The following is a 24,725-nucleotide window of genomic DNA, read 5'->3' as shown; positions in this document are numbered from 1 at the left end:
CTGTCCCGCGGGGAAACGGGAGCAGCCGGGACGGCGCGTCTACGAGTTTTCGGGTGTTGTTGGTTGCTTTTTTTTTTTTTTTTCCATAGTGGATATTTTTTTTTATTGCCGATACCTGTCACTGACAGGTGATGTGCGTGGGGTGGGTGGGGGTGTGTGTGTGTGCGTGCACGCGCCGGTGTAATTAAAATCGAAAGGATTAAACCCAAATACCACGGCAGTCTCACGTTCTCGGCCAGCTGTCGTCAGGGCGTTAACTGTAAGAGTCTGAAGGGCGAGGGTGTGCCTGGGGCGGGGGGGGGGGGGAGGGGGCGTGGTGGGGGCCGGGGGTGAGGTAGAAATGGTCCCGGCCGCTCTCAGAAGCGGCAGCAGCCCGCCCCGGCTCGCCGGTGCCGCGGCCCTGGAAGCGGCCTGCCGAGAGTCGGTCGTGATCGGGTTTGCGGGGGTGGAAGGTGTCCGGGGCGGGCTGCGGCGGGGCGGCCGCCTCCCCGTCCCCGCCCGCTGGGGCTGCACCCGGGCCCCGCGGCCGTGGGCAGCGCCGGCGGCAGGAGGGGGCGCGTCCCTGCGCCACAAGCCGGTGGCCGCGGGTGGCGACGGCAGAGCGGTGCGGCGGCCGGCTGGGAGCGGGGCCGGAGCCGGCGGGTCCGTGTCTCCCTGCGCTGCTCTCACGCCGTCAGTATGAAGGTCGAGTTTGCCCCCATCAACATCCCGCTAAAGAGGAGGTTCCAGACAGTCGCCGTGCTGCAGTGGATCTTCTCTTTCCTCTTGCTGGGTAACAGCCTTCTTCCTCCCTGCCCCTCTCCCGGAGAGAAAAGGGGAAAAAATCGGCTTTTTCCTTTACCGGCATCACCCATGGGCGTCAGTCTGTGTCACCTGTGGTTCCACGCGGGATGAGAGGCAGCCCGGTGGCGAGTGGCTCCCTGGCTATCCCCGGGCGGGCAAGAGCATCACACTTCTGGGCTTGGGGCTTCTCTTCCTTGAAAACTCAATGGCTTTTTCTCCTTTTTTTGGAGAGGTTCATTTCTTTCTATGTGTTGTTTTTCAAATATAATCTTAAAAAGCTAGTGACTGTGTCTTCTCACTGAGATGCCCGCTAGGTTTCTGGCAACTAACAACTTTTTACTGAATGTGACCGTAAAGGCTGGTACATAACTAATGGCTGTTTTCATTACTGATTTTTGTAAAATAACTTTATATTCTGTAGTTCAATAAAATTCTCATTTAACTAGCTGATGAAAACTAGTAAGGATCATCAGTGAACTGGCTTAAATGCAGCCACTTCTGTGAATCTATTAAAAACATCCTCGCTTGCTTTAAGAAACTGTTCCTAACAGTTCTGCTTGGTAAACTTTTTTAGCTCATTATTCCTCTATAGTAAAATTTCCTAATAACTTAGTAGATTCCTATCACTAAACATTTATTCACAGCAGCAGATCTTATTCTCATGGGCAGTTTTCTTGAACCTGATAAAATGAGTCACTTGATAAGGTAAGCTAAGCCTCAGTGCTCTGGGACCAGATCCATGGATTGTGTAAATTGGCAAACAGTTATTGAATAGTCTTTATGGAACAAAACTCTTCTGAGGTGTGAAGTGACTGACTGCCTGTGTGTTACTGGAAATGTTGGAATGTTTTACCATAGTCTGCGCATTAGGATTTACAAGGAGAAAAGAAATGCGCGCATATCTACCTTGTGTATCTTGCAAATATAGTATCATTCAGATGGTGGTCTCGAGTCTTTCAGACAATTGCCTTTAGGTTATTTAGCCCATATGTAAATGATTTGGGTACCTTGGGGAAGCATGGAGGGTATGAAGCACCTTCATAGATTTGTCCTTATCACTTGGCTGTTTTGTGTTACCTCTAAACGGTATGTGGTTGGACTGTATCAGTTCATGTTTGTGGCAACCTTGTAAATAGCCTGTGCTGCTGTTATTGGATTAGATCTTGGTATATCCCATTAGTCCAGCCTAATGATAATGCAATAGAAGTTCAGTGGCAGTGGAAGGACACAATTTTTATCCTAGCCTGGTTGGTAATAATGCTGCTGCAGAAAATCACATCCTTTGCTTACTAGAAGTGACTGGGCTGCAGAAAATCCACACTTGATGCAGTTCAGCTGGAGAAGTAGGCAGCTGTCTTCTGCAGCTGGAGCTGCCTGGGAATAAATGTAAAAGAAGATCAACAAGGAGGTGGTCTTACGGCTGGTTGTGTTGAATATAGCGAGTGCATGTGATCATGATAAATCTGTTTGTAAGAACGCTCGTATTTTGGTGGACAGATTCGTTCTAGTAATAATAAGCTGCGTGTGTTTTCATGGGGATGTTGATCTTTAGAGCTATCCAGGGTGACCTTGTCGTTTCGGGGGCATACCTTTTCAGTCAGAGGACAGTTGGAGTGATCTGGCCAAAAAGTTTCACTCAGCTCCAGGAAAATTCAGATGGCTGTATCCTAAATGACTTAAACAAGGGGAAAATAAGTTGGTTCCTGGATTGCCATGATGTCTGGATTTTTCAGCTTTTTTTTTTTTTTTGTCAGAGCAGACAAAGCATGGAAACATTGTTTGTTTCTAAGCTCTTGAATTCAAAAGCGACACTTTCAAATCATGCAGGGGATGCCCCAGTACAAGTATGAATTCATCACAGGATAGGATGGAGGGGTAGGTGTTGTTTGAGGGTTGGTATATGGCTGCACTGGAACTAATTTATATGAAGCAAGATCTTATGTAGATTCAATTTTTCTTATATAAAAATATCTGCATGTGAAAACATGAACAGATAACACCGTGTAATAATTAATGAATCATATTGTAGATATAGGGATTCTGTTCAGAGCAGTGAATACATAGGGTACTGGCTTAGTTCCTAAAGTTCTCCATCTAGGTATGTGGTTAGGTGCCATAGCTTACTAAAATGGACCAATAGGACTAACAAATAAAGTAAGAGAACTCTAAGAATTAGTGCCCTGAAAGACAAAAACTGAATCAGGTAACGATACCCTTTAAATCTGGGGAGTGACATACGAAAAGATGATATGGCACCCAGAGTAAGCCATAAGGGGAACACGAGTCTGTTACAACTTGGAATCCATAATGTGTCTTGGATAGAAGACTCTGAAAATCAAGCATTGGTTTTATCTTCCTGGCTGAGACCCTTAAGAGTAGCTTAATTTAATGTTAAAAGCACATTGTGTTGGTCTTTGCCCCTTGCTCTCCAGGCTTGTGTTGTTGTAATGCTGGGTGACTGAGACTGTGGAATTGCTGATTGAAAGTGCCCTCCTGCTTGTGTGACTGAAGCCTACTCCCAAGTTGGCCCTAAATACATATATGCAATAGCTGTTAAAGACTGTGGATCTCATCACCACTTGAAGAAAGAGCAAATCAGTCAACAAACAGTGAACAAATAGCTGCAGTAGCAGCCTACAAACAAGAAAGTTTGGCTTCTTTGCACAGTGTCCTGGCTTGGGCTGGGTCTGCACTACAGATACATTGCTTCCGCAGTAGAGCGTAGGCAGAATAAACATGCCTCTGCCTCAGAAAAGCTGTACAGATGCGCGCAGAATTTCATTACATACAAAAGGAACCTCTTTAAGATTCTGGGTGTAAGTTCTTGTGCTTCCCTGCTCTGTACTGCAAGCTGCCAAAGGTCGCCCTCCAGCAGAAAAGACAAGTTTTCAATTGTAGCAGTGGTTCTTCTGTTAGTTATCCAGGGGCACGACACCAGAAACAAAAAATGAGCTCTGAAATACTGTGATCTGTGTTTAAGAGCTTCTGGATTAGATGAGAGAAATGCCCATCTAACAGTTTCCCACCCTGTGACAGCTGAAACTGCCCTATGGTTTCCTTACTGATGTGCTAAGTGCAGCAGGCTAAACCAGCTTAGGTAAAGTTCCATGAAAAAGCGTTTTAAATGCAATTCTTTCTCTTAAAAGAAGAGCGGTACCAGGCTGGAGTCTAGAAAACTAAAGCTATGAGAACTGAAAAACAGGAAACACTAAAATGATGCTGTTTCTTGCTGTGTTAAGCAGAAATCCAGAACAGCTTGAGGCTGAAGCATAATTTCAAGTCATTAGCATTTCGCTGCTGAAACAGCAATTACACAAAATTTTGCAATTTCAGAGTACCTACTTTGGGGGAAAAAAAGTTGAAGCAGACAATTTTGATAGATGTAGTTTTGTGCCTGTAATTACTGTTATTAGAGGTTCATCAGCTTGAAGACAGTCCCGGGGCAGATCTGGCCCCGTTCCACCCTCGTGTGGCACCCTCGTTGTGTCAAGCTGTGAGGTGATACCTGCTTCTGGGATCTCTGTGCCGTTGTCCAGCCCAACCCCAGGCAGAAAGTCACCTGGAGAAATGAAATCTCCAAGCCTGTAAGTGCTGCTGGACCAACTGGGATCAAGAGGTGACATCACTCCCATTTTTGTCCTGTAGGTTTGACGGTACATATATACAAACTGTCACCGTCAATGAATGCAACAGGTGTCACCGGTGTTTAGCATGAAATCTTTGATTTTAAGCTTGGAAATAATTTTTGTAAAAACTTTGACTGAATTAGTTTTGCTGCCATTAATAGTATGTCTGATACCCTCCTGGTCGGACCCAGCGTAGGTTTTCTGTCTCTTGCACAGTCACGGAGCAGTGATTTCCCCTAGGTTGGTAAGTTCCCTGCAGGGGTGAGCTGTGTGTGTGCCTCCCTACTGCGCATCTGGGGGCGAGGTTCAGTTATATCAGGCAGGGGGTAGATCAAAGGGTTCGTTTCAAGGCAAAACAATTTAAACAAAGAAAAATCGATGAGATTTGGTTTTAAATGCCGCTTTGCAGGTGCTTTTGCCTTTTGTTTTTCTTCCTCTCTAATGTACACAAATCAAATTACAGTGTTTTGGAGAAAAAGCTAGAAGGTGAGTGGGTGAGCTTCTCCTCTGCCAACTTCCCTGCATTTGATGTGAAAAGGGACAGTGGAATTTGAGCATGTACAAAATCAAATACAGAACTAGGTAACTTGGCAGCGGGGAGGTGTTGTCCTGGTCCAGGCAAAGAGAGATGGAAATGAGAGTGTTTAGCCCTACGACAAGGATACCAGGATTTTGTTTTGAGACAAGGTGCTGGTAGGGGAGAATGGTGCATCTCCTGTGGCTCACTTTCTAGATTCATCAGCGGCATGCTGGTCTTCTCCTTACCGGGGACCTAGGAAGTGACTATTGTGCATGCACCCCTCTGTTTATTTACAAAATACTTAATAATACGATATCAGTGCATAATAAAAGGTATACTTGAATATGCATGAAGCCACAAAATAATATGCTAAAGACATCGGTGTATATTAAAGTACATCCTGTTCTCTAGTGATTAAGCTTCTGTGCATGTAGCGTGTAGGATGAAGTGCTCTGTTAATTTAACTTGGCTGGAGACAGTTTGGAGTTGTGGATCTGGCTTCCACAAAAGAATAGAAAAGATGAAACATTTGCCACAAAGTGAAATATTGCTGCTGGAATAGTAAGTGATTTAAGCGTTGAGAAAGCAGGTGTCAGTGTAACATGCTACAGCAAAAAATAACCTTTTCGCCTAATGTGATGATGATGTTTTGTTATCTGGTGCCAATTTAATTCATCAGCTGTAGCTGGCTAACTGAAAGGGTCTCGTTCTTCCTCAAAGCCTTTTTTTAAAAAAAAAAAAAACCTCTCTTTTGATACCTAAGAAAACTCAGCTAAGCTCTGTGAGCCTTTGCTAGCAGGCTGGCTGGCGTTGCTGCTTGTTTTTGTCAGCCTGTACTCATCTATCCCTGAAGCCGATTGCTGGCTCATGGGCAGGGACTCCTGTGTAATCACAGAGAATAACAGGGTACTTACTGATGCTTGACTGACTAGTATTTCTAGGAATTCTACCTATGTTACCTACATCTTAGGGAGAGGAATTTAGCCATGTCTCCATATATGTTTGTATCTCCGAAGAACAAGAACAGAGAAATGGCTGTGCTGCATCAGGCCCTGGCTTGGCAACCTGCATGTGAACATAGCAGATAGTGGATGCCTAAGGAGAAATAAAAGAAACGGGAAATATGTAGACTACATTTGGCATGCTGTCTCAGAATTCGGTAATTAGTAACTCGGGGGTTTGCTGTGTCCAGACCACTCTACAAGTCAATAGTGCCTAACACTCCGTATCTCTAGTTTATCAGTATTTGTCAATGGAAGGTCTGCTTGCTTGGGAACTGCAACCAAATTCCAGAGTAAACAAGCCTATAAACCAGCTTCCAAACCTTGGCATCTGAGGGTTTGCATTTGTTATCATCGTAGTGTTGAAATACAGCTCCTTTGGTAGGAATGCTTGTGGTTGGGGCTCCCAGTTGTGACCAATAAATTAGGAAAGGACCTCTGCTAGAGGAGACTGATAGGTATTCAACAAATAATGACCTTCTTGCAGCTTTGGTCTTGGGGATGGCTACCAAATGCACGTGGACTTTAACAATTTTCCAATGCAGTTAGTTTAAATAAAGTCCCAGTTTGTTATTTGCTGGTGATATAATTTTTGCTGGGGAGTTACTATGTGCCATGGGTAGAAAGTGGCAACAAGTTCCCCTGGTTCTGGTGGAAATCTGTATATTGGCAGAATTGCACAGACTAGTAGGATCTAAACAGGATAGTACTAACATGACTCAATTTTTTTTTTTTTTTTAAAAAAGAGGTTTTCTGTGTAAAAGCTGCAGAGGAGTACTCTGCAAAGGCGTGAACTTGCTTACTCCTGCCTTTGCAGATTGCCTCCTCTCAGGTGCTGTCTGTCATCTCAGGTCTTCCGTTGGTGGGACTGTTCGAGTTCATTTGCTGTATATGTTATTTCATTTACACTTCTATGCAATTTTTTGCCATTTATGAATAATTTAGAAAGTATTTCCAGAAATTAAGGTTGATTTTATTTTTTTTTTCCTAATGAAAGAATCCACTAAGCAGGGGAAATGTGGTTTTTTTTTTTTTTTTTTTAATGCCAAAATGAACTTAACAGTAGTACCTCGAGGGGTAATACAGAGGAGCAAATGTTCATTAGGGATGAAAATGTCACTGTGCAATTCTCTTTGTGTGTTCCCTCCAATGTTCTGTTCCAAAGCAGCGTGAGCTGCTTTGCTTGGCTCTGCAGGGCCCTATGGGTCATGCTCATTGGATTAAGATGAGTACTCTGACCACTTAGGATAGATCTGCACTGGCCAGACAAGGTTTGTGGCTGCTCTGAGAATAGAATCATAAAATCATAGAATATCTCAAGTTGGAAGGGACCCAGAAGGATCAGAGTCCAACTCCCTGCTCCTCGCAAGACTACCTAAAACTAAAACAAATGACTAAGGTGTTGTCCAGTAACGGGAGGCTTTTCTTCTAGTGGACGGTCTTAGCTTTGGCAGCTCTCACAGTAGATATTAAATATTTTTGACTCCTTAGTAACTGCGAATGCGTTCAGAGCTCCCGATTTCTGGGATCACCTGTATTTCCCTATCCAGTTTGCTGGTTTCCTACTTCCTATCTCTGTGGTATTTAACATTTTATGAATTTGCTGCCCACGGCTGCAAACTCAGAGCCTATGTAATGAGCAAAGCATCAAATGGCATTGGGCAGGGTGGCTGCCAGTGCTGCTAGCTAACACTATATATAATATTTTTCATCCATTTCTTGCAACAGATGAGTATCCACATGTTGCAAATGGGGAAATGAAGGAAAACGGACTTGCCAATGTTGGCTGGCAAATCAGATGTTCAGAGTCCCATGGCAGTGATTTGTCTTTTAATTCATAGATTCATAGATTGGTCCAGGCCGGAAGGGACCTCCAAAGGTCATCTAGTCCGACCTCCCCGCAGTCAGCAGGGACACCCCCAACTAGACCAGGTTGCCCAGGGCCTCGTCGAGCTTCACCTTGAATATCTCAAGGGAAGGGGCCTCAACCACCTCCCTGGGCAACCTGTTCCAGTGTTCCACCACCCTCATGGTAAAGAATTTTTTCCTAATATCCAATCTAAATCTCCCCTCTCCAACTTAAAACCATTGCCCCTCGTCCTGTCACTGCAGGCCTTTGTAAACAGACCCTCCCCAGCCTTCCTGTAGGCCCCCCTCAGGTACTGGAAGGCCGCTATGAGGTCTCCCCGGAGCCTCCTTTTCTCCAAGCTGAACAACCCCAGCTCCCTCAGTCTGTCCTCATAGGAGAGGTGCTCCAGCCCCCTGATCATTTTGGTGGCCCTCCTCTGGACCCACTCCATCAGGTCCATGTCCTTTCTATATTGAGGGCTCCAGACCTGCACACAGCACTCCAGGTGAGGTCTCACCAGAGCAGAGTAAAGTGGCAGAATCACCTCTCTGCATCTGCTGGCAACACTTCTTTTGATGCAGCCCAGGATGTGATTGGCCTTCTGGGCTGCGAGAGCACATTGCCTGCTCATGTCCAGCTTCTCGTCCATCAGCACCCCCAAGTCCCTTTCCTCAGGGCTGCTTTCTAATACCTCATCCCCCAGTCTGTATTTATACTGAGGATTGTTTCTTCCCAGGTGCAGAATCCTGCACTTGCTTTTGTTGAACCTCATGAGGTTCATCTGGGCGCACCTCCCCAGCCTGTCCAGGTCCCTCTGAATGACATCCCGTCCCTCCGGTGTATCGACAACACCACACAGCTTGGTGTCATCTGCAAACTTGCTGATGGTGCTCTCAATCCCTCTGTCTATGTCTTTGATAAAAATGTTAAACAGTACTGGTCCCAGGATGGACCCTTGAGGGACACCACTAGTCACTGCTCTCCATCTGGACTTAAAGCCATTGAGTACCACCCTCTGGGTGCGACCATTCAGCCAATTCCTTATCCACCGAACCGTCCACCCATCAAATCCGTATCCCCCCCAATTTGGCAAGTAGAATGTTGTGAGGAACTGTGTCAAAGGCCTTACAGAAGTCCAGATAGATTACATCCATAGGTCGCCCTTTGTCTACTGACCTAGTCACTTCATCATAGAAGGCCACTAGGTTAGTCAGGCAGGACTTGCCCCTAGTAAAGCCATGTTGGCTGTCCTGAATCATCCCCCTGTCCTCCATGTGCCCAAGCATGGCATCCAGAAGGATCTGTTCCATGATCTTCCCAGGCACAGAGGTGAGGCTGACAGGTCAGTAGTTCCCAGGGTCCTTCTTTCTTCCCTTTTTAAAAATGGGTGTGATGTTTCCTTTCTTCCAGTCTGCAGGGACTTCACCTGACTGCCATGACTTTTCGAATATCATGGAAAGTGGTTTTGCAACTTCATCAGCCAGTTCCTTCAGGACTCTGGGATGGATTTCATCAGGTCCCATGGACTTGTATATCTTTAGATTCCTTAGGTGATCACGTACCAGTGAATTCATATTGCTTCCTTTTCATCCCCACTGTTCCAATACACCACAGATGTATTTTCAAAGCTTTAATTCAAGTTCAAGCAAAAAAAACTTGCTTACACTGCACACTGGAGCTACATCCAAGGAGGCCATGATATAGTAAAGTGATGAATTCCCAGTTATTCACCTTTTGCCTGGAATTTGTTTATGAATTAGGTAAGATGGTTGCCACTTATTTGCTCACTGTCTTCTCTGAAGAAGGAAACACTGGTTTTGCTTCTATAGACTTATTGGTTTTAAGTCATTGGTGTTTAACTCTTCTTGCAGGCTGTTAATGCATTGAAATAATAAGGAAGTATGATAAAAGGAATCTGCTTTGTGTGTCTCATTGAAAATGCAATAATAAATCAGCTTAGTCCTACAAGATGCTGAACTCCCCTTAGGACACGCTGAAAGCATACTTATCTCCCCATATCTTATGTGCATGCAGGAACGTGTTCTGGCTAAAGCAAAGCAGTGAGCTTGTTAATCTCATGTTTGTTTGTCTGCATAGTAATAAATAGTGCTATCTGGCACTTAACTGCTGCTAATTTCATTAGCTCTCACAGCAAGGATGCTTTGTTCCAAAGCACTTTTCAGGTATTTGTCTAGAAAACTGATAGTAAAAAGACATGTGATTCTGCATTGAGCCAAAAGTCCTTCTGAAAGGAAGGGTAGGAAATATGAATACTTACCAACTTTTGCATAACAATTTGAAATTAATTGATTTATGGCAATTAAAATCTTCTCATGATTATTTAAATGTGGACTGTGAACCTTGGAATCCTGCCCAGATTAACATTCCTAGAAATTTCTATAGTTTCAGGATCTCTTCTTCAAAGAACAGGTAGTGACTTTTCCTCAAAATATTTCAGTACCCTATTTTGAAGTGTTGCTGGTTTGGGGTTCCCAGTGAGTTCTCTCTCCAGAGCAGTGGAATTGAGCATCATCTTACACCTTTGTTACTTGTCCTGCATTAAAAATGATGTTCCCCAGGACTCGTTGCAGCTTTTGGGAGTTTTCCACATTGACTTTGTAGATCTGTGGGCCTCAGTTAGCTCTGGTGTTTTTCTAGAGCTCTTACTGAGGTGCTTCTCTGTGCAAGACCAGGGTTGCCTGTTTAAGGAGGAAGCAATGAGCTTCTGTATTGATAGTACTGAAGAACAGAGTATCCTTCAAAACAGGAGATTTGATCCTACATCTGGGTTTGTTTATGGCTGTTCCCTTCTCCCTTCACCGGAGCAAATAAAAATCCCTATTTTTCTGCTTATTCACAGCCAGAAATGGGACTGTTCATCCCTTTCTTTCCTACTCAATCCAACCAGCAGCTTTGCTTGCTCTGTCTGCTTCTGGGTTCTGCAGTAGTTCTCAGTTATCCCATGACAATATATTTATTTCTACTCTGAAGGCACAGTCAAACTAGGTACACAGGAAAGTTGTGTGAAGTTCAGAAGAAATAAGTATTCAGGTTGGAGGAAACACAAGAGTGCTCCTCGGCCAAGTTAAGCTCTGGATTTCAGCAGCTTCAAACTTGCTTGATATAGGGAATCTGCTGTGAGTTTTCAACGCCCAAGAAATCTCTCTTGAATGAAGCTGATCTTAACTAGGATGAATGGTTTTTACTGTTGGTCCATTTGCTTATTTCAGAGTCTTCAGTTCTGGGAATATTTACATTGTGTTTACCAAATTATTGCCTGATGTACTTCTGTTATTGTTTTACTCTTGTTCTATTTACTTACGTATTTAGCTCAATATGTTTCACTTGTGCTCATGTAACTCCTTTTAGGACCTAATAGGACATTGCCTTCATGAAAGCCAGTCAATTGTGGGTCATACAAAGTACTACTTCTGCTTTGTAAAATATCACAGAAAACCACCTGTTTCATACAACTCCGCCTATGGAGACTTCTAGTGAGGACCAAGTGCTGTTTTGCTTGCCATTGTATAAATACATGATCATAGAATCATGGAATGGTTTGCATTGGAAGGGATCTGAGAGACCATCTAGTTCCAACTCCCCTGCCATGGGCAGGGACACCTCCCACTAGACCAGGTTGCTCAAAGCCCCATCCAGCCTGGTCTTGAACACTTCCAGGGATGGGGCATCCACAGCTTCTCTGGGCAACCTGGGCCAGTGTCTCACCACCCTTGCAGTAAGGAATTTCTTCCTGATATCTAATTTAAATCTCCCCTCTTTCAGTTTAAAACCATTACCCCTTGTCCTATCCCTGCACTCCCTGATACAGAGTACCTCCCAATCTCTTCTGTAGGCCCCTGTCAGGAACTGGAAGGGGCTATAAGGTCTCCCCGGAGCCTTCTCTTCTCCAGGCTGAACAACCCCAACTCTCTCAGCCTGTCCTTATAGGAGAGGTGCTCCATCCCTCTGATCATCTTTGTGTCCCTCCACTGGACCTGTACAAACAGATCCATGTCCTTCCTGTGCCGAGGGCACCAGAGCTGGACGTAATACTCCAGGTGGGGTCCTACCAGAGCAGAGCAGAGGGGTAGAATCACCTCCCTTGACCTGCTGGCCACACTTCTTTTATGCAGCCCAGGATGCAGTTGGCTTTCTGGGCTGCCAGTACGTGCTGCCGGCTCATGTTGAGCTTCTCATCTACCAACACCCCAAAGTCCTCCTCAGGGATGGTCTCTGATGCTAAACCCTCGGCTCCCTTGCAAACCTGGAATTCAGCGCCTTCTGAATTACTCTGATATGTGAGCCTGATGCCAGGGAGGGCAGGTGCAGGCTGCTGAGGGTGTGCGGCAGGGAGGGCAGTGGGTGCTGCCGTATGGCTCTTCAGCCAACTCACAGGGTTGTCAGAGTTGGAAGGGACCTCTAGAGATCATCCAGTCCAACTCCCCTGCTAAAGCAGGATTGCCTAGAGCACATTACCCAGGACTGCATCCAGGCAGGTCTTGAAGATCTCCAGAGAAGGGGACTCCATGACCTCCCTGGGCAGCCTGTTCCAGTGCTCTGGCACCCTCACCGTAAAGAAGTTTTTCCTCCTATTTGAATGGAACTTCCCGTGTTCCAGCTTGTGCCCATTGCCCCTCATCCTGTCACTGGGAACCACTGAAAAGAGTCCAGCTCCATCCTCCTTCAACCCACCCTTTAGATACTTGTAAGCATTAATAAGGTCTCCCCTCAGCCTTCTCTTCTCCAGGCTGAAGAGTCCCAGCTCTCTCAGCCTTTCCTCATAAGGGAGATGCTCCAATCCCTCAATCGTCTTTGTTGCCTTAAGAGCTTTGTTGCCTCAGAGCAGCTCCAGCCAGTGCTGCTTGAGTTGCTGCAAGAGCGCAAAATTCTGCAAGTGCTACCAAGGTAACGTTTCCATAGGGAGTTTCTCTGCGTAATTATTTCAGGGTTGAGCCCCAAAGTAACATATTCTGTTTAATCAAACATCCTTTTCTGGCTTTTAGGGTTTATTATACACAGCTCAATGTACTGTTATTATGGTAGGATGTTACAGTTCTTACTAACCTGGGTCTGAAAGTATCAGAACTTAAAACTGCTGTTGTTTTCCCATAGCAATGGTGAGTTTCCACTTATAGCGACATGTTTAGAGGCTGAAATGGAACTTCTTAATGTTTTGGTCTTGTCTAGTGCCAGTCACAGAGAGTAGAACTCCCATCCCTATTTTACAGCTAGAGAAATTAAGAAACAGAAAGGGAAAATGATTGCCTGAAACCACTTCCAATAGAAAAAAGACCTTGCTGTGCGTCCCTTTCCCCTCTTTCCTAGCTCTCCTCCCTTCTTCCGCTCACTGGAGCATCGCATCTTTGTTAACTCCTGCTGTCTCCATTCATTCTGCCTTAGGTAAACCAGACGCTCTTTACCAAACATTAGTGTTCACCCTCACCATGGGGAGAAGGCAAGTGTGTTGGTTCTCAGCTTATGCTTTTGTTTTATTAAAGTAAACCAGCATGATTTCAGGCTTATTTGTCCAGTTGTGCAGTAGAGTAAGAATATAGACTGAGGTGATACACCCTTGTAGGTGTTTCACCCTCAGCGTAACAACATTCACACAATGTGGAATAAGCTAACTTGAATTTGTATGCATTTTGAGTAGCATCTCTAATAAAAGTATCGGGGCTTGAAAGTCAAGGTCTTAAAAGGAAACAGGTGGGATTCACGCTCACTATGTGTTGCTTTTTTGTCTCTTGTAGCAGAGTTTTGCTGTGGATTCTTTGTGATCCTGATCCTGGGTAACTTCTGGTTCCTTGCTGTTCTGTACCTGCTGTGGCTCTACCTCGACTGGGACACGCCATGCACAGGGGGCAGGCGGTACCAGTGGGTCAGAAGCTGGACTGTTTGGAAGTACTTTAGGGAATACTTTCCCATTCACGTGAGTAAACAGTTTCTCACAGAACTGTAAATATTGGAACAGAGACAGCCATGAGCATGGATAAATGTCTAAGACTCATCTTTGGTAAAATTCTAATACTTACTCCCGGGTGAACTTAACTTCTTTTTACAACGTGGGAAGTCTGAGATTTAGTGACAAAAAGGGGCAGTGGCTGGTTTTCAACTTGGAGTGTTGGGTCACAAGGTAGGGCCTCAGCACAGTAAATGCTGGACATGATATCTTGAGACACATCTATTTAAACTTTGTCCAGCTGTAAAATGGGACAGTAGTTTCAAGGGCTCGGAAGGAAATGAATTGTCATCAGTTCTGTGTCTTGTCAATGTGCAATCTCCATACTTGTTTTTGACAATCCTTCTGAGGTAAGTATTATAATGTCCTCCATTGTCTCTGTTTTTCAGCTTATAAAAACTTCAGATCTGAGTCCAAAACACAACTACTTACTTGGCTTTCACCCCCACGGGGTCCTCGTAGCTGGAGCCTTTGGAAACTTCTGTACTGGTTCAGGTTTCAAAAATTTATTTCCTGGGCTTACTCCATATCTTCATATCATGCCCATCTGGTTCAGCTGTCCCTTCTTCAGAGAATACATAATGAGTGCTGGTAGGTAAAAGCAGAATGTCTCAGCTGTTGCTCTGTGTTATAGCTTCTGCTTCAAATGTAGGGTCTATTCCTGTAACTATAAATGGTAAGTAACTTCATTTCAGAAGGATCAGCTTTGGTGCTAAATTAAACCTCTGTTTTACGATGAACTGTTTTTGCAAAACAGTTTGAAAGATTTTATTAATAGTTTTGTTAAACTATATCACTGAGCTTTTTTTTTCTGAAAAAAGGTTGCTGGTTTTCCAGTCAACTATGAGACAGCAGTACTGAGTTTATTTACAGTTATTTACAAGAAGAGAAGGACATTTTCATTTATAACGTTATTTAGTCACTGCACAGACACTTGTAAAAAAAAAAAAATTGAGGATAATCTCTTACCTGAAAGGCTTGAAGTCCTACTCATTCCGAATAGCTTTCTAGTCAGAAGTTAGTTACCTACTGGGGTAGGTACTGGACTGAGGTCCCGTATTGCAAATTTATGTACTTTCAATGGAGATGTAAACTCTAAAGACAGGATCCTTTTTTTCCTCTGTTCTGAGTAGCACTTGTCATAAAGGGGTGATATTCACGACTGGTACTGCAGTAATAAAAGATAAATAAATTCGCATTGAGTAAGTACGTTCTGGTGCACAAGACTAGGTTTGGGAGACAGAGATCTAGCTCTTATTCCTGACTGCAACACAGACACTATTCAACTGCTCCATTTGCAGAAACATGCCTAGGATGTTGTTCAGATTAATATCAGAATAGTATATCCATGTGTATTTCAACATACCAGAGAATGCCCTTCCATGCATATGTTATTTCTGAGGGGATTCTTTCAGGCTTGCAAAGTTTAGGGATTGGCAGTGGTGGAAGATGGCAGTTTTAAACCTTGCATAGCCTGGAAGTCAGCTTTACACGCTTGACCCATAGGAACAAGTATTTATCTTTTAGATGAGAAATAACTTGAGTAAAAAGCATGCTAAAGAATAGTCAGAACTGTAGCTCGTTTTTCACAGGTATGTAGCTGATAAAACAGATGTACCTTTGGTATAATAAAACACTTGCCAAATCTTCCCTGTACTGAAAGCCGTGCTGCTAGCACACCGTTTTGTCTCCCAGCCTTTGTCCCCGAAGCCTGCCGGGCTGCGGCTGTCCCCATCGGGCAGAGCGGTCGCAGCACTCCTGAGCCGTGCCCTGCCCCTGGGCTGACATCTGGGCTGCAGCAGGAGGTAAAGTTGTCCTGTGGGAAGGCAGCGGCTCTTGCTTTCTCTTCCAGAGAAAATGCAGGCCAACCGGTGAACAAGCATCACTCAAATTACTTGTGAGTCTCGGGTCAGCTGCATTTTTCAGAGTAACAGTGACTGTGAAGACATATATGGCAAATGGAAGTAGTTTTGTTACTGAGGTGTGAACTTGTTCCAGTAGCAAGCTATTTCTCTTGGTGGCCAGCTCTCAAAACTAGATCACAATCATCTTCCCTTTCTTGTGAGATTTTCATGATCCATATCGTAATGTCCCTAATAGGGGGGAAAAAATGCAAACAGGTAACAGGGGATGAAGTCTTTGCTTAGTATCCAAAAGAGTGCACCTTGATAGTAGCCCTGTAAAAAAAACCACCAACAACACAAACTGGGCTTGCTCTCTAGATTGTCATTTAGACTATATTAATTCAACATAATGTGGCTCCTGGGTAAATGGTACCACTTTGAAATAAAGCAGCCTTTGAAGTAAAACTTAGGACACAAAGGACTCCAGAGGGGCTAGAAAGGGGATTTTTGAGAGGAGCAAGTTCAGAGCAAGGTGTAAGTTGAGGTTAAAGGCTCGTAGAGCATTGTCCCTCTGATTAGAAGTACTGGAATCAGCAGCAGTACCAGGAAAGCTTCATATATTCTGCTATTTTATCCTAAATAGATTGATGAGTGCCAGGCCCTGGTTACTGGAGAATGAGCTGATGCAGTCATTGGGAGTGGTACAAGTGAGCCTTTTCTGCTCCTTCTGATGCTGCCGTGCCACTGCCTTAGATGGAGCTGCTGCTTTATCGCTTTGAGAAGAGTAAAGGGGATCAGCCTGGCACCGTACATCCGTGTTTGAGTTAACAAGTCCTCTATTCATTCTGTTAAACCCTCCGTGCCTGTGTTTATATGCACCTGCTGTATGGCTTTAGCTGCTGCCTCTCAGCAGTATCTACTGCCATTCAGCTCTTCTGTTCTCGGGCACAGAATCTCTCTGAGGCGGAGTTAAGTTGGTAGAAGAGCACAGTCTTCCCTCGAGATCTCAAAACTCCTGTGATAGGCAAACAGCATTTATCTCATCAGTGTGAAATCAAAAGACTTACCGAAGACCAAATCTGTTGCAGAGTGAGGGGGCTGAACCCAAATCTTTGAACCCTGACCTGTGCTGTAATAATTTTGAAACATCATTTAGATGTTTAAAAATATTTCTTAAATACCACTGTACTTGCGCATGAAGATCCAGCAGTCACTCTTACAATGTTTGCTCCTAAAGGAATGGTTTCTGCATCCAAGGAGAGTGTCTCGTACGTGCTGAATAACAAAGGAGGCGGCCACGCATCCATCATTGTAATCGGAGGAGCAGAGGAATCTCTCAATGCACATCCTGGAAGCTTAACTTTGAATATCCTCAAGAGGAAGGGTTTTATTAAAATGGCCTTGAAACATGGGTAAGTTTCTTATCTGGGCTGCTGTAGTAAGCGTGTTTTGAATACAGATTGGTTCTTAAATAGTTCAGATTATATATAGTAAACTCATATAATTAGAATTTGAAAGAATTATTTGTCTAAGAATGTGCAGATGTCTGGCATGGGAGCCAGTCTGTCCACCTAGATCCAATCTGGGAGTGTTGAAAACTCCCTTTGACTTTCATAACTGGTAAGCAGTAGGTGTTATTAGCATATCTTGGTGTTATGTTTCAATTGTTTTTTCCCCTAGCAAAGTGTAAGAATTATGAAATTATATCAGTAAACCTTGGCTGATATTACTGAGTGGAGCAGACATTCTGTTTTCTGTTCTGTAAATTGAAGTTATAATAAGATAGAATTTTCTTACCATTTTAAGCAAACAAAAAAAAAATTTTAGAAAGCCAGGCCCTGTTTTATTAAATCACTGAAAATGGTGGTCTAGGAAGATTTGTTTTCTTTATTCTAATTACTTTCTTTTGAAGACCGTTATTTGCAAAAGTAAGTTTCTGGGATTTTTTTTTTTTTGTGAAAATCTCAAGAAAGACTAGCTTACTTTTTACTATCAAATAGCCATCAGTGCGTAACTACAAAGAGATGGTATTAGTATCTTTTGAGCAATTTACACAGTAGAAGCTATTGTATTTGTGCTGAACTGGTCTAGGTGTCTTGTATACTGGAAATATTGGAATCAATGACTCTTTCCTGCAAAAACTTTCTGAGCAGCTCCCAGGATGGTATAATGACACGCAAAGCAATGAGAAAAAAACCCACTAGTCTTGAGAAATTTGTAACAGTTTTATAAGCTATTAACTGGAAAAAAGGTAGTCTGAGAAGAAGAGCTCTCTTTTCACACAGCATGCTAAGTTTCTTTTGCCTAGAAACTCTTCTGTGTCAAAATTCCAAGGTGGTTTCTCACACACATCATTAGGAGACTCATAAAGGACCTCTTCTCCAATGGAAGGTAACATTTTAGTCTAATTTGCACCTGGAAACAACACTTGTGTATTTAAATTAGGACTTTAGTGCCTAAGTGAGTCTTTACTCAAGTGAGATCCTTAACACTATTGGTAGTTTTTATTTTTTAACCATAAAGTTTGGGAGAATATTTAGGTGCCTTTTTTGAGCATGTCCATAAATGTCTGATCTGTCAGATCACTAAGGTTGTTGTTTATCTCTCATCTAAACTGATTTGGATTGAGAAACTAGATACACCTTGTGCCTCTCATGGTCTTGATTTCAAAAGCATCCCCAACACACAACAACAAGATCAGGACACTTACAAAACACAGGAATGGCCACTTCTTTCCTAATGATATCCTTTGTTTCAAATTATGGCCCTCCTCCTCTTAAAGATGAGGCTTTTCTAGACAACTAAGCCTCTTTCTTTGAGGAGGCTTAGTTGTCTAAGAGCCCTCCACTAGGGTGATAAGTCACTGGAGCAGAGGCGGGTATTGAAATGTACAGCTCGCACATGGTCACCTTAACCACCAGGCTACAAGTCATTCTGGGTCTGAGCACCAGTAAGAAAAACCACTTCTATGTGAAGCATAGGGATCCTGATTTCATTTCTACCCAGCAGGGCTGTGGGGCAGTAGGACAGTATGACTCCAGCCATTACAGCTCTTGCAACACTGTTGGCAGTCCTGACCCCTTGTCCAAAGACTCCGCATCCAGTAATTGCTTCTGGTTTTAACATTTTGTTTCTAAGAATTAACAAAATGTGAAACAAGCTTCCAACTCGGGTGGAAGTGAAAGGGGTGAGGGAGGTTTGTGGGAGGCGGGTGAGAAGAACCACCTGCCATTGGTGCCTGCATGTGTTTCTGGTGCTCCTCATCTGCAGCATCAAATAGCAAGAGGGGAAGGGGTAATGCGGAGACCTGTGCTCTCTGGCCCTGGCTCCTCTACTGCTGGCACAGAGAAGCTGTTGTTCCTCAACTAAGAGCCTGTCAAATGTGGTCTGAATATGTCAGCAAAAGTCCTCTGCGTTTCTGGAAGAGACATTTTGGTCCAAGGTAGTACAGCTATCTGATGTGAAGTGAAGAAATCCTAAAGACATGAAAGAAATGATGAATCAGCTGACTTATCTTTAGTTTCACAATAGTAAGTTACTTATTTCTCTGTCCCAACCTCCTACATAGCATCTTGCAAAAGCCTTCGCCAGATTAAAACTAAATCCCACAGTCTCAGGGTGCTATTGCACCACAAGATGTTCCTGTTTGTCTTAGTGTTGTAGTAAAATGTGGAGTATTTACACAGCCACAGTATGTACCAGGCTTTCTGATATTTCCTTTACAGGTGGCTGGGTGATATATGCTCTGTTTGAGAAAGAACCTTTGAGCAGACGCCAGTCAGAGTAGTGAGTGGGAATGATAGTCTTTGGAGTTCCTCAGGCTTAAGAAGCTGTAGAAGTAGTTGTTTCCTCCATACAGGTGGATTTTGATTGTCCACAGTACTTTACAGCCAGCTCTGTCCTCAATGCATCCTCCTCAGGCATTCGGAGCTCTGCAGTAATTAATCCTGACAATATTACAGCAATGCCACTATTTTGTAGTAAGGGTTTTCTCAAAGATAGTGTGGGCTGAATGAAGCTAAGATTTAGAAGCTAAGACTTAAAGCAAATAAACCACCTGTCTATCCTTCAGAGACTGCTTAGGATTACCGTGCTCTTTTCGCCTTTAAACTCTGTAGAGTACGATTTAATGAAACTAAGCATTAATCAAAAAGCATACTGCAGTCACAGTTTTAAATACAGTGTTGGTTTTGCCCAGTGGAGACGACTGCACTGATTCCAGCCACCGAAGCAATTTGTCCAGGAGCTAGTCAGGGCCTTTCCTCCCGAGCCAATTCATGAACTGAATGGGAATTCATTAGGCTGCGCAGGAGCTAAAGTGAGTTAGTGTAATTTCTGTGGGTAGGATTTGACCTCTGGTAATAAAGGATTAAGGCTCGTGTTTTCGAAGAAGTCTGGAGGAAGCGGGATTTCACTGGGAACTGGACAGCAGAGCAATTTGGCATTGCACTCGTTTCTGTAAGGATGTCTGGTTTTTATCACGGTTTTTGTGCTGAAATCAAGTGTGTGCATTACCCCGGTCAAAAGGCAGGAGAAAGCCAAGACCTGGTTTTGACGCCACCCAGCTGGGAGCTTTCTAAGGTTAGCAGTTAGGCTTCTTTGCTTGCCAAGGAAGAAAAATGCAGTGGTGGACTTGCTGAAATAGTGGTGGATAAGATCATAATCGTAAATATGATGTATACAATTATTCATTTTTATGACTATGAACAGTAATAAAAAGTTGTGATGGGTAGCACCCAGCTAAATGCTGTTCAAAAGCTCGTTGCTAGTTATGTGCCAATCACTTGTGGGTTTTGTGGGGTTTGTTTTTTGTTTGTTTTTTTTGTTTTGTTTTTTTTAAACCCCAAGCCCCCAAAGCAGCTGCATATCAGAAGAGCTGAATGCCTGTTGCTGATGCAGTCTAGAGCTGCCGAAGCTTTCTGTGTTGGTTATTGTGAAACCATTTCCACGCTGCTGCTGTGAACCACAGCGCAAGTGCAGGCTGATGCGGGGTTCTCGGTGTGTTCATTGTTTTACAGAGCTCATCTGGTCCCAGTGTTTTCCTTTGGTGAAAATGAACTATTCAAGCAAGTTGCAAACCCCAAAGGTTCACGGCTCAGAAACATACAGGAGAAGTTGCAAAGGATAATGGGCTTTGCCTTACCACTATTTCATGCTAGAGGAGTATTTCAATACAGTTTTGGCTTAATACCTTACAGGCAACCAATTCATACTGTTGGTAAGTTCCCTGTACCTTTTCTAATGCTTTTGCAAATGTTTAAAAATGCATGTGTGCTACTAATATCTGTGCAAATTTATACATCTGTTCCAACAGAAACAATTGGTTACTGTGCATCTAAAGCAAGTATGTAGAGTTTAAATATTTCCTTTTTTTTTTTAAATTCCTGCCCTTCCCCAATTAAAAGGAGGGATTCTCTTCTCCCTTTCCCCTTTCTGTCCCAGGCCAAATCTTATTCTTCATTTGCAGTTATTCACAGGCTTCTATCCTCACCAGTCCTCAAGGAAACCTGAGAGTTTATCCGGTCTGTACCAGAGGGCTGCCACAGCTCTGGAGCTGCTGCTGCGGATTTTGGATGCTGCAGTTAAGATGCCCAGCACCTTCATTTCCTAGCCCTGCAGAGAAGCAGCAGTCGGGCGTCTCAGCTGATACACAGCCACCACAGTGGTGCTCCAGAGCAAGGCTACTGGAAGGAGCTGATGCAGTCCTGACCTGGTGCCCATCGGGACAGGGGAGAGATGGAGGAGGGAAGGGAGAGGGCGCCTTGTGGTAGCTCTGCCACAGCCCTTCGGCAGGCTGCTGCTTAGGTGGCATCACAGCTCCCTGGAGTGTTTCCTTCCCCTTTAGCTTTTTTTCCCCAAGGAAAGATCCATTCATGTTTAATCGAGAGCATGCATGCCATGTCGACAGGCAGTTTGGAAGAGACTTTTTTCCCCCAAAGCTTTCATCCCTGATTGTCTGCTCTCACTGGAGTATAGTACTGAATGTCTTTTTGATTTTTAATGACTTTAACTAGTGCTATTGACAACCCCGCCTTTAAAAAAGGTGCTCGGCGTCATGCAAAGGGAATAGCTGGCTGTCTATATATTCTGGATAAATAACTTTTAGGTTCTGTACTAAGTGAACTAATGAAGTGTGTTTCTACAGAAAAGTACATTAAGCTTTTCTGATAATCCCCAAGGGACATTTAAGAAGGCCCTCCCTTTAATAGAGGGATGATTTGATTTTAGTATGGATCAAATAAAAATATTTAAGACCAAAATGTAGCTATTTTAATGTTAAATTTCATGCAGCTCTGTATCTTATCAGTGCATATAGCTAGATGTTTCAGGAAAGATTTAATTTTTGAAGCCCACATTGTGCACAGGCAGGCTAAAAATACCAGTTATTTTAAAGCCCAAAAGCTTTCAAAGCATTGGAATGAGAGCAATGTATTTTCTGCAGTTTTCCTTGGGCTGATGACATCAAGACTGTTCTGAAGCTTAAAAAGTCTTTCACTTTGAGGCAAATCTTCATAGTATTTACTGCAAGGACAGAAGTGGTCCATGGATAAATCCGGGAGCGCTTCAAATCAGCAAGATCAGAGTCATGCAACAGAATTTGTTGTATGATCTCAAGAAGTCCCTTACCTTTGATGTCTCCGTTTCTTCATGTTTGAAAACTATCACTATGTTCCTGGACTCTTGGGGAGGGTCTCGGTATGGCTCAATGCGGCTTTGAAAGTGTCAGCTCAGCTCCTGAAAGCTTCAGAGTCATGTTGGTCTCCACCCGAGCCAATTAGCCATGGTGACAACGTGGCTGGGTATCAGTGAGCTTCCTACTGGTTCAGAAGCCGTGATTCCTAAAGCAAGGAGATGCAATTCAGCAAAACCAAGGTCTGTGAAGTCTGAGGGTTTTGAGCTTGACAAGTGGAATACTTCTGGTTTTCCTGAAAATTATTACTGAAAATGATGGAATCAACTCTAAAATACTAAATTAAGCAGGTTGCTTAAAGCTGCGCAGAAAGTTAGAGGTGAGTGTAGTTCTTAATTCCACAAGAAGTCTCCATTCTTAGGAGAAGAGACCACTGCAGAAGGGCTTGGGGGTTGTTTGGTGTTTCTAGTCATGCTTCTCGAAATCCTGTATCGGATGTGTATGGATTCCACCCCCACTAAGGTGTTGCTCAGTGCAGGGCTGGGTTCCCACCCCCAGCCATGTAAAGTCTGAATTTCAGCACCGTGTAGGGCCCGAGAGCTGTTGGCAGCTGAAGCTGCAGCAGGAAAATGCAGAATCAGCCCCTTTGTGGTTCTGGCCAGGCTTCCCTTCCCTTTAGTCAACACCATCCAATTTGAAGTGGCAACATCTGCTGAAAGGGGTTTTCAGGTGCCTTTGTAAAAGCTCCTGGAGGGTGCTCTTAACTCTGTTTCTCTACAGATTTCCTCTGTAATCTCGGTTGGGTCTATTAAGCTCTCGCTGCCTCCAGTGCAATAACAGCTGTCAAAATCTGTGGCGATTGAACAACACAAGGAAGTCTGAGATCATGGGAAGCTTCTCTTAGCATATTGTAGGCTTTTCAGCCATAGCTTTTTGTGGAGGAGGAGACTGCCCTCTGGACTTCTGTGGAATTGCCTCCCATGCTCCCTCTTGCTCTCCCTCCGACAGAGGAGGTAGCAGGCTCTGCACCGTGCCTCGTGCCTGGAGAAAACCTCAGTTGGAATGAGGCTTGGGGGCAATGGATGGTTCAGAGACATCTTCCAGAGTTTGGGGGTTTTACGTGCTACCGCTCCCTTGGCTGAGGTAGCCAACAACATTTCTGGCGCTGGTGCGGTGATACCCATTTTGAATTAAATCATAATTTACCTGTATTTCCTTCAGTCCTGTTCATGTGGCTGTGTGTTTGAGGGCACCACTGTCCTCTTAGGCATGTCCCTCACGTTGGATGCCATTAGTATTCAGATCAGAACAGAAAATGGTGAGAAGGTACATTTTGGGTTTTTTTTTTTCAGATGCTATTTTGAACTTGTGGAGTACTACCCTGTTGGCAAGACAGCACATGTCCCATGGGACTGTATGTTGAAGTGTAAACTGCTCCTTCAAATTAGAGCTTAACCCCTTCCTCATTAGCTCTTTTGCTGCCAAACTGAAACGATGGGGGGTTTAAATTCATTTGATCTGAACTTGAGCGAAAGGAAGTGGAGAACCAGAGCCAGGGCTCAGGTTTGTGAAAGGCAGGATCAGGCCCCGGAGCGAGAGAATTGTGTTGTGGTTCTACTGCCTCACTGGGAGCTGTGGTGGAGCTGCTACAGGAGGGAGAGCAGTCCCACCTCAAAAGAGATGTTAATGAAGCTAATGCTGCTCTTTTGTTTGATTTACAGTGGGAAGCCCCATCCCTGTAAAACAGAACTTGAACCCCACCGCTGAAGAGATTGAACAGCTGCATGCATTGTACCTACAGAAACTAAGAAAATTATTTGAAGAGCACAAAAGAAATTATGGGATCCCTGAGCATAAGTCTCTCATCTTCGAGTAGCAAATTATAATTTGTAATTCCAAATTTTGTGGAAAAAAACAGTGTATGCTGAAAGATTTCTTTCTTGCAATCGGTATTTTGCAATCTGTAATTATCCTTGTGTAAGGAATAATTTTAAGAAGGGATTATTAGATGATTTATTGATTTTTATCTTACCCTTGGGGGGAAAAAAAAAATCCTTAGGGTGTGAGCCTCAAAGCTGTGAGCTGTTTTGAGTTGTCCTTTTAGGTTCATCCATACCAGAAATGCTAGTGAGAAATTCAGCACGTGTGTTCTTACCACCATGGTACCAAGCCATAGCTTGAGCAGAGGAAATTGCCCTGGCATGAGATCATGAGCAGGAAAAGTAAAAATCTGAGAAATCAGTGATTAGAAGTTGAGAGACTTAAAGGCATGTATTAAAAATGACATCAGCTTGTTCTCTGAATATCAAAAAAACCATGCTGCTCTTCCACAGAAATGAAGGTGTGTGTTTTCAGGTATTATAAGTCATTTACATATAAATGCAAGAATAAATAGGAGCTTTCTGCCCTAAATAGCAAACCCTCTGTTTGGAGCAAGCACAGCATGTGAAGTTTTCTGTGTGCATGTGTATGCTGGGTGGTGGGAAGCACTGAATGATGTGACTTTTTTTTG

At 43.8% G+C, this 24,725-nt stretch overlaps 1 protein-coding gene across 1 annotated transcript; it reads left to right on the top strand.

Moving 5' to 3' along the window:
• Nucleotides 1-678: 678 nt before the first annotated feature.
• Nucleotides 679-24,089, top strand: MOGAT1 (monoacylglycerol O-acyltransferase 1). Its single transcript, XM_074153328.1, has 6 exons — nucleotides 679-772; nucleotides 13,530-13,708; nucleotides 14,128-14,329; nucleotides 16,820-16,994; nucleotides 20,601-20,800; nucleotides 23,935-24,089. The coding sequence occupies exons 1-6, from the start codon at nucleotides 679-681 to the stop codon at nucleotides 24,087-24,089; spliced, it is 1,005 nt and encodes a 334-aa protein (XP_074009429.1).
• The last annotated feature ends 636 nt before the right edge of the window (nucleotides 24,090-24,725 follow it).

The sequence above is a fragment of the Numenius arquata genome, chromosome 9 (genome assembly GCF_964106895.1).
Source record: "Numenius arquata chromosome 9, bNumArq3.hap1.1, whole genome shotgun sequence".
NCBI classification, from domain to species: Eukaryota; Metazoa; Chordata; class Aves; order Charadriiformes; family Scolopacidae; genus Numenius; species Numenius arquata.
The sequence above is the reverse complement of the archived record's forward strand: the minus strand, read 5'-3'. Positions and strand labels throughout refer to the sequence as shown.

Coding starts and splice junctions, on each gene's coding strand:
- MOGAT1 (XM_074153328.1), top strand. CDS start 679: ATGAAGGTCGAGTTTGCCCCCATCAACATCCCGCTAAAGAGGAGGTTC. Junction 13,709..14,127: donor GGGAATACTTTCCCATTCAC/GTGAGTAAACAG, acceptor TCTGTTTTTCAG/CTTATAAAAACTTCAGATCT. Junction 14,330..16,819: donor AGAATACATAATGAGTGCTG/GTAGGTAAAAGC, acceptor TTGCTCCTAAAG/GAATGGTTTCTGCATCCAAG.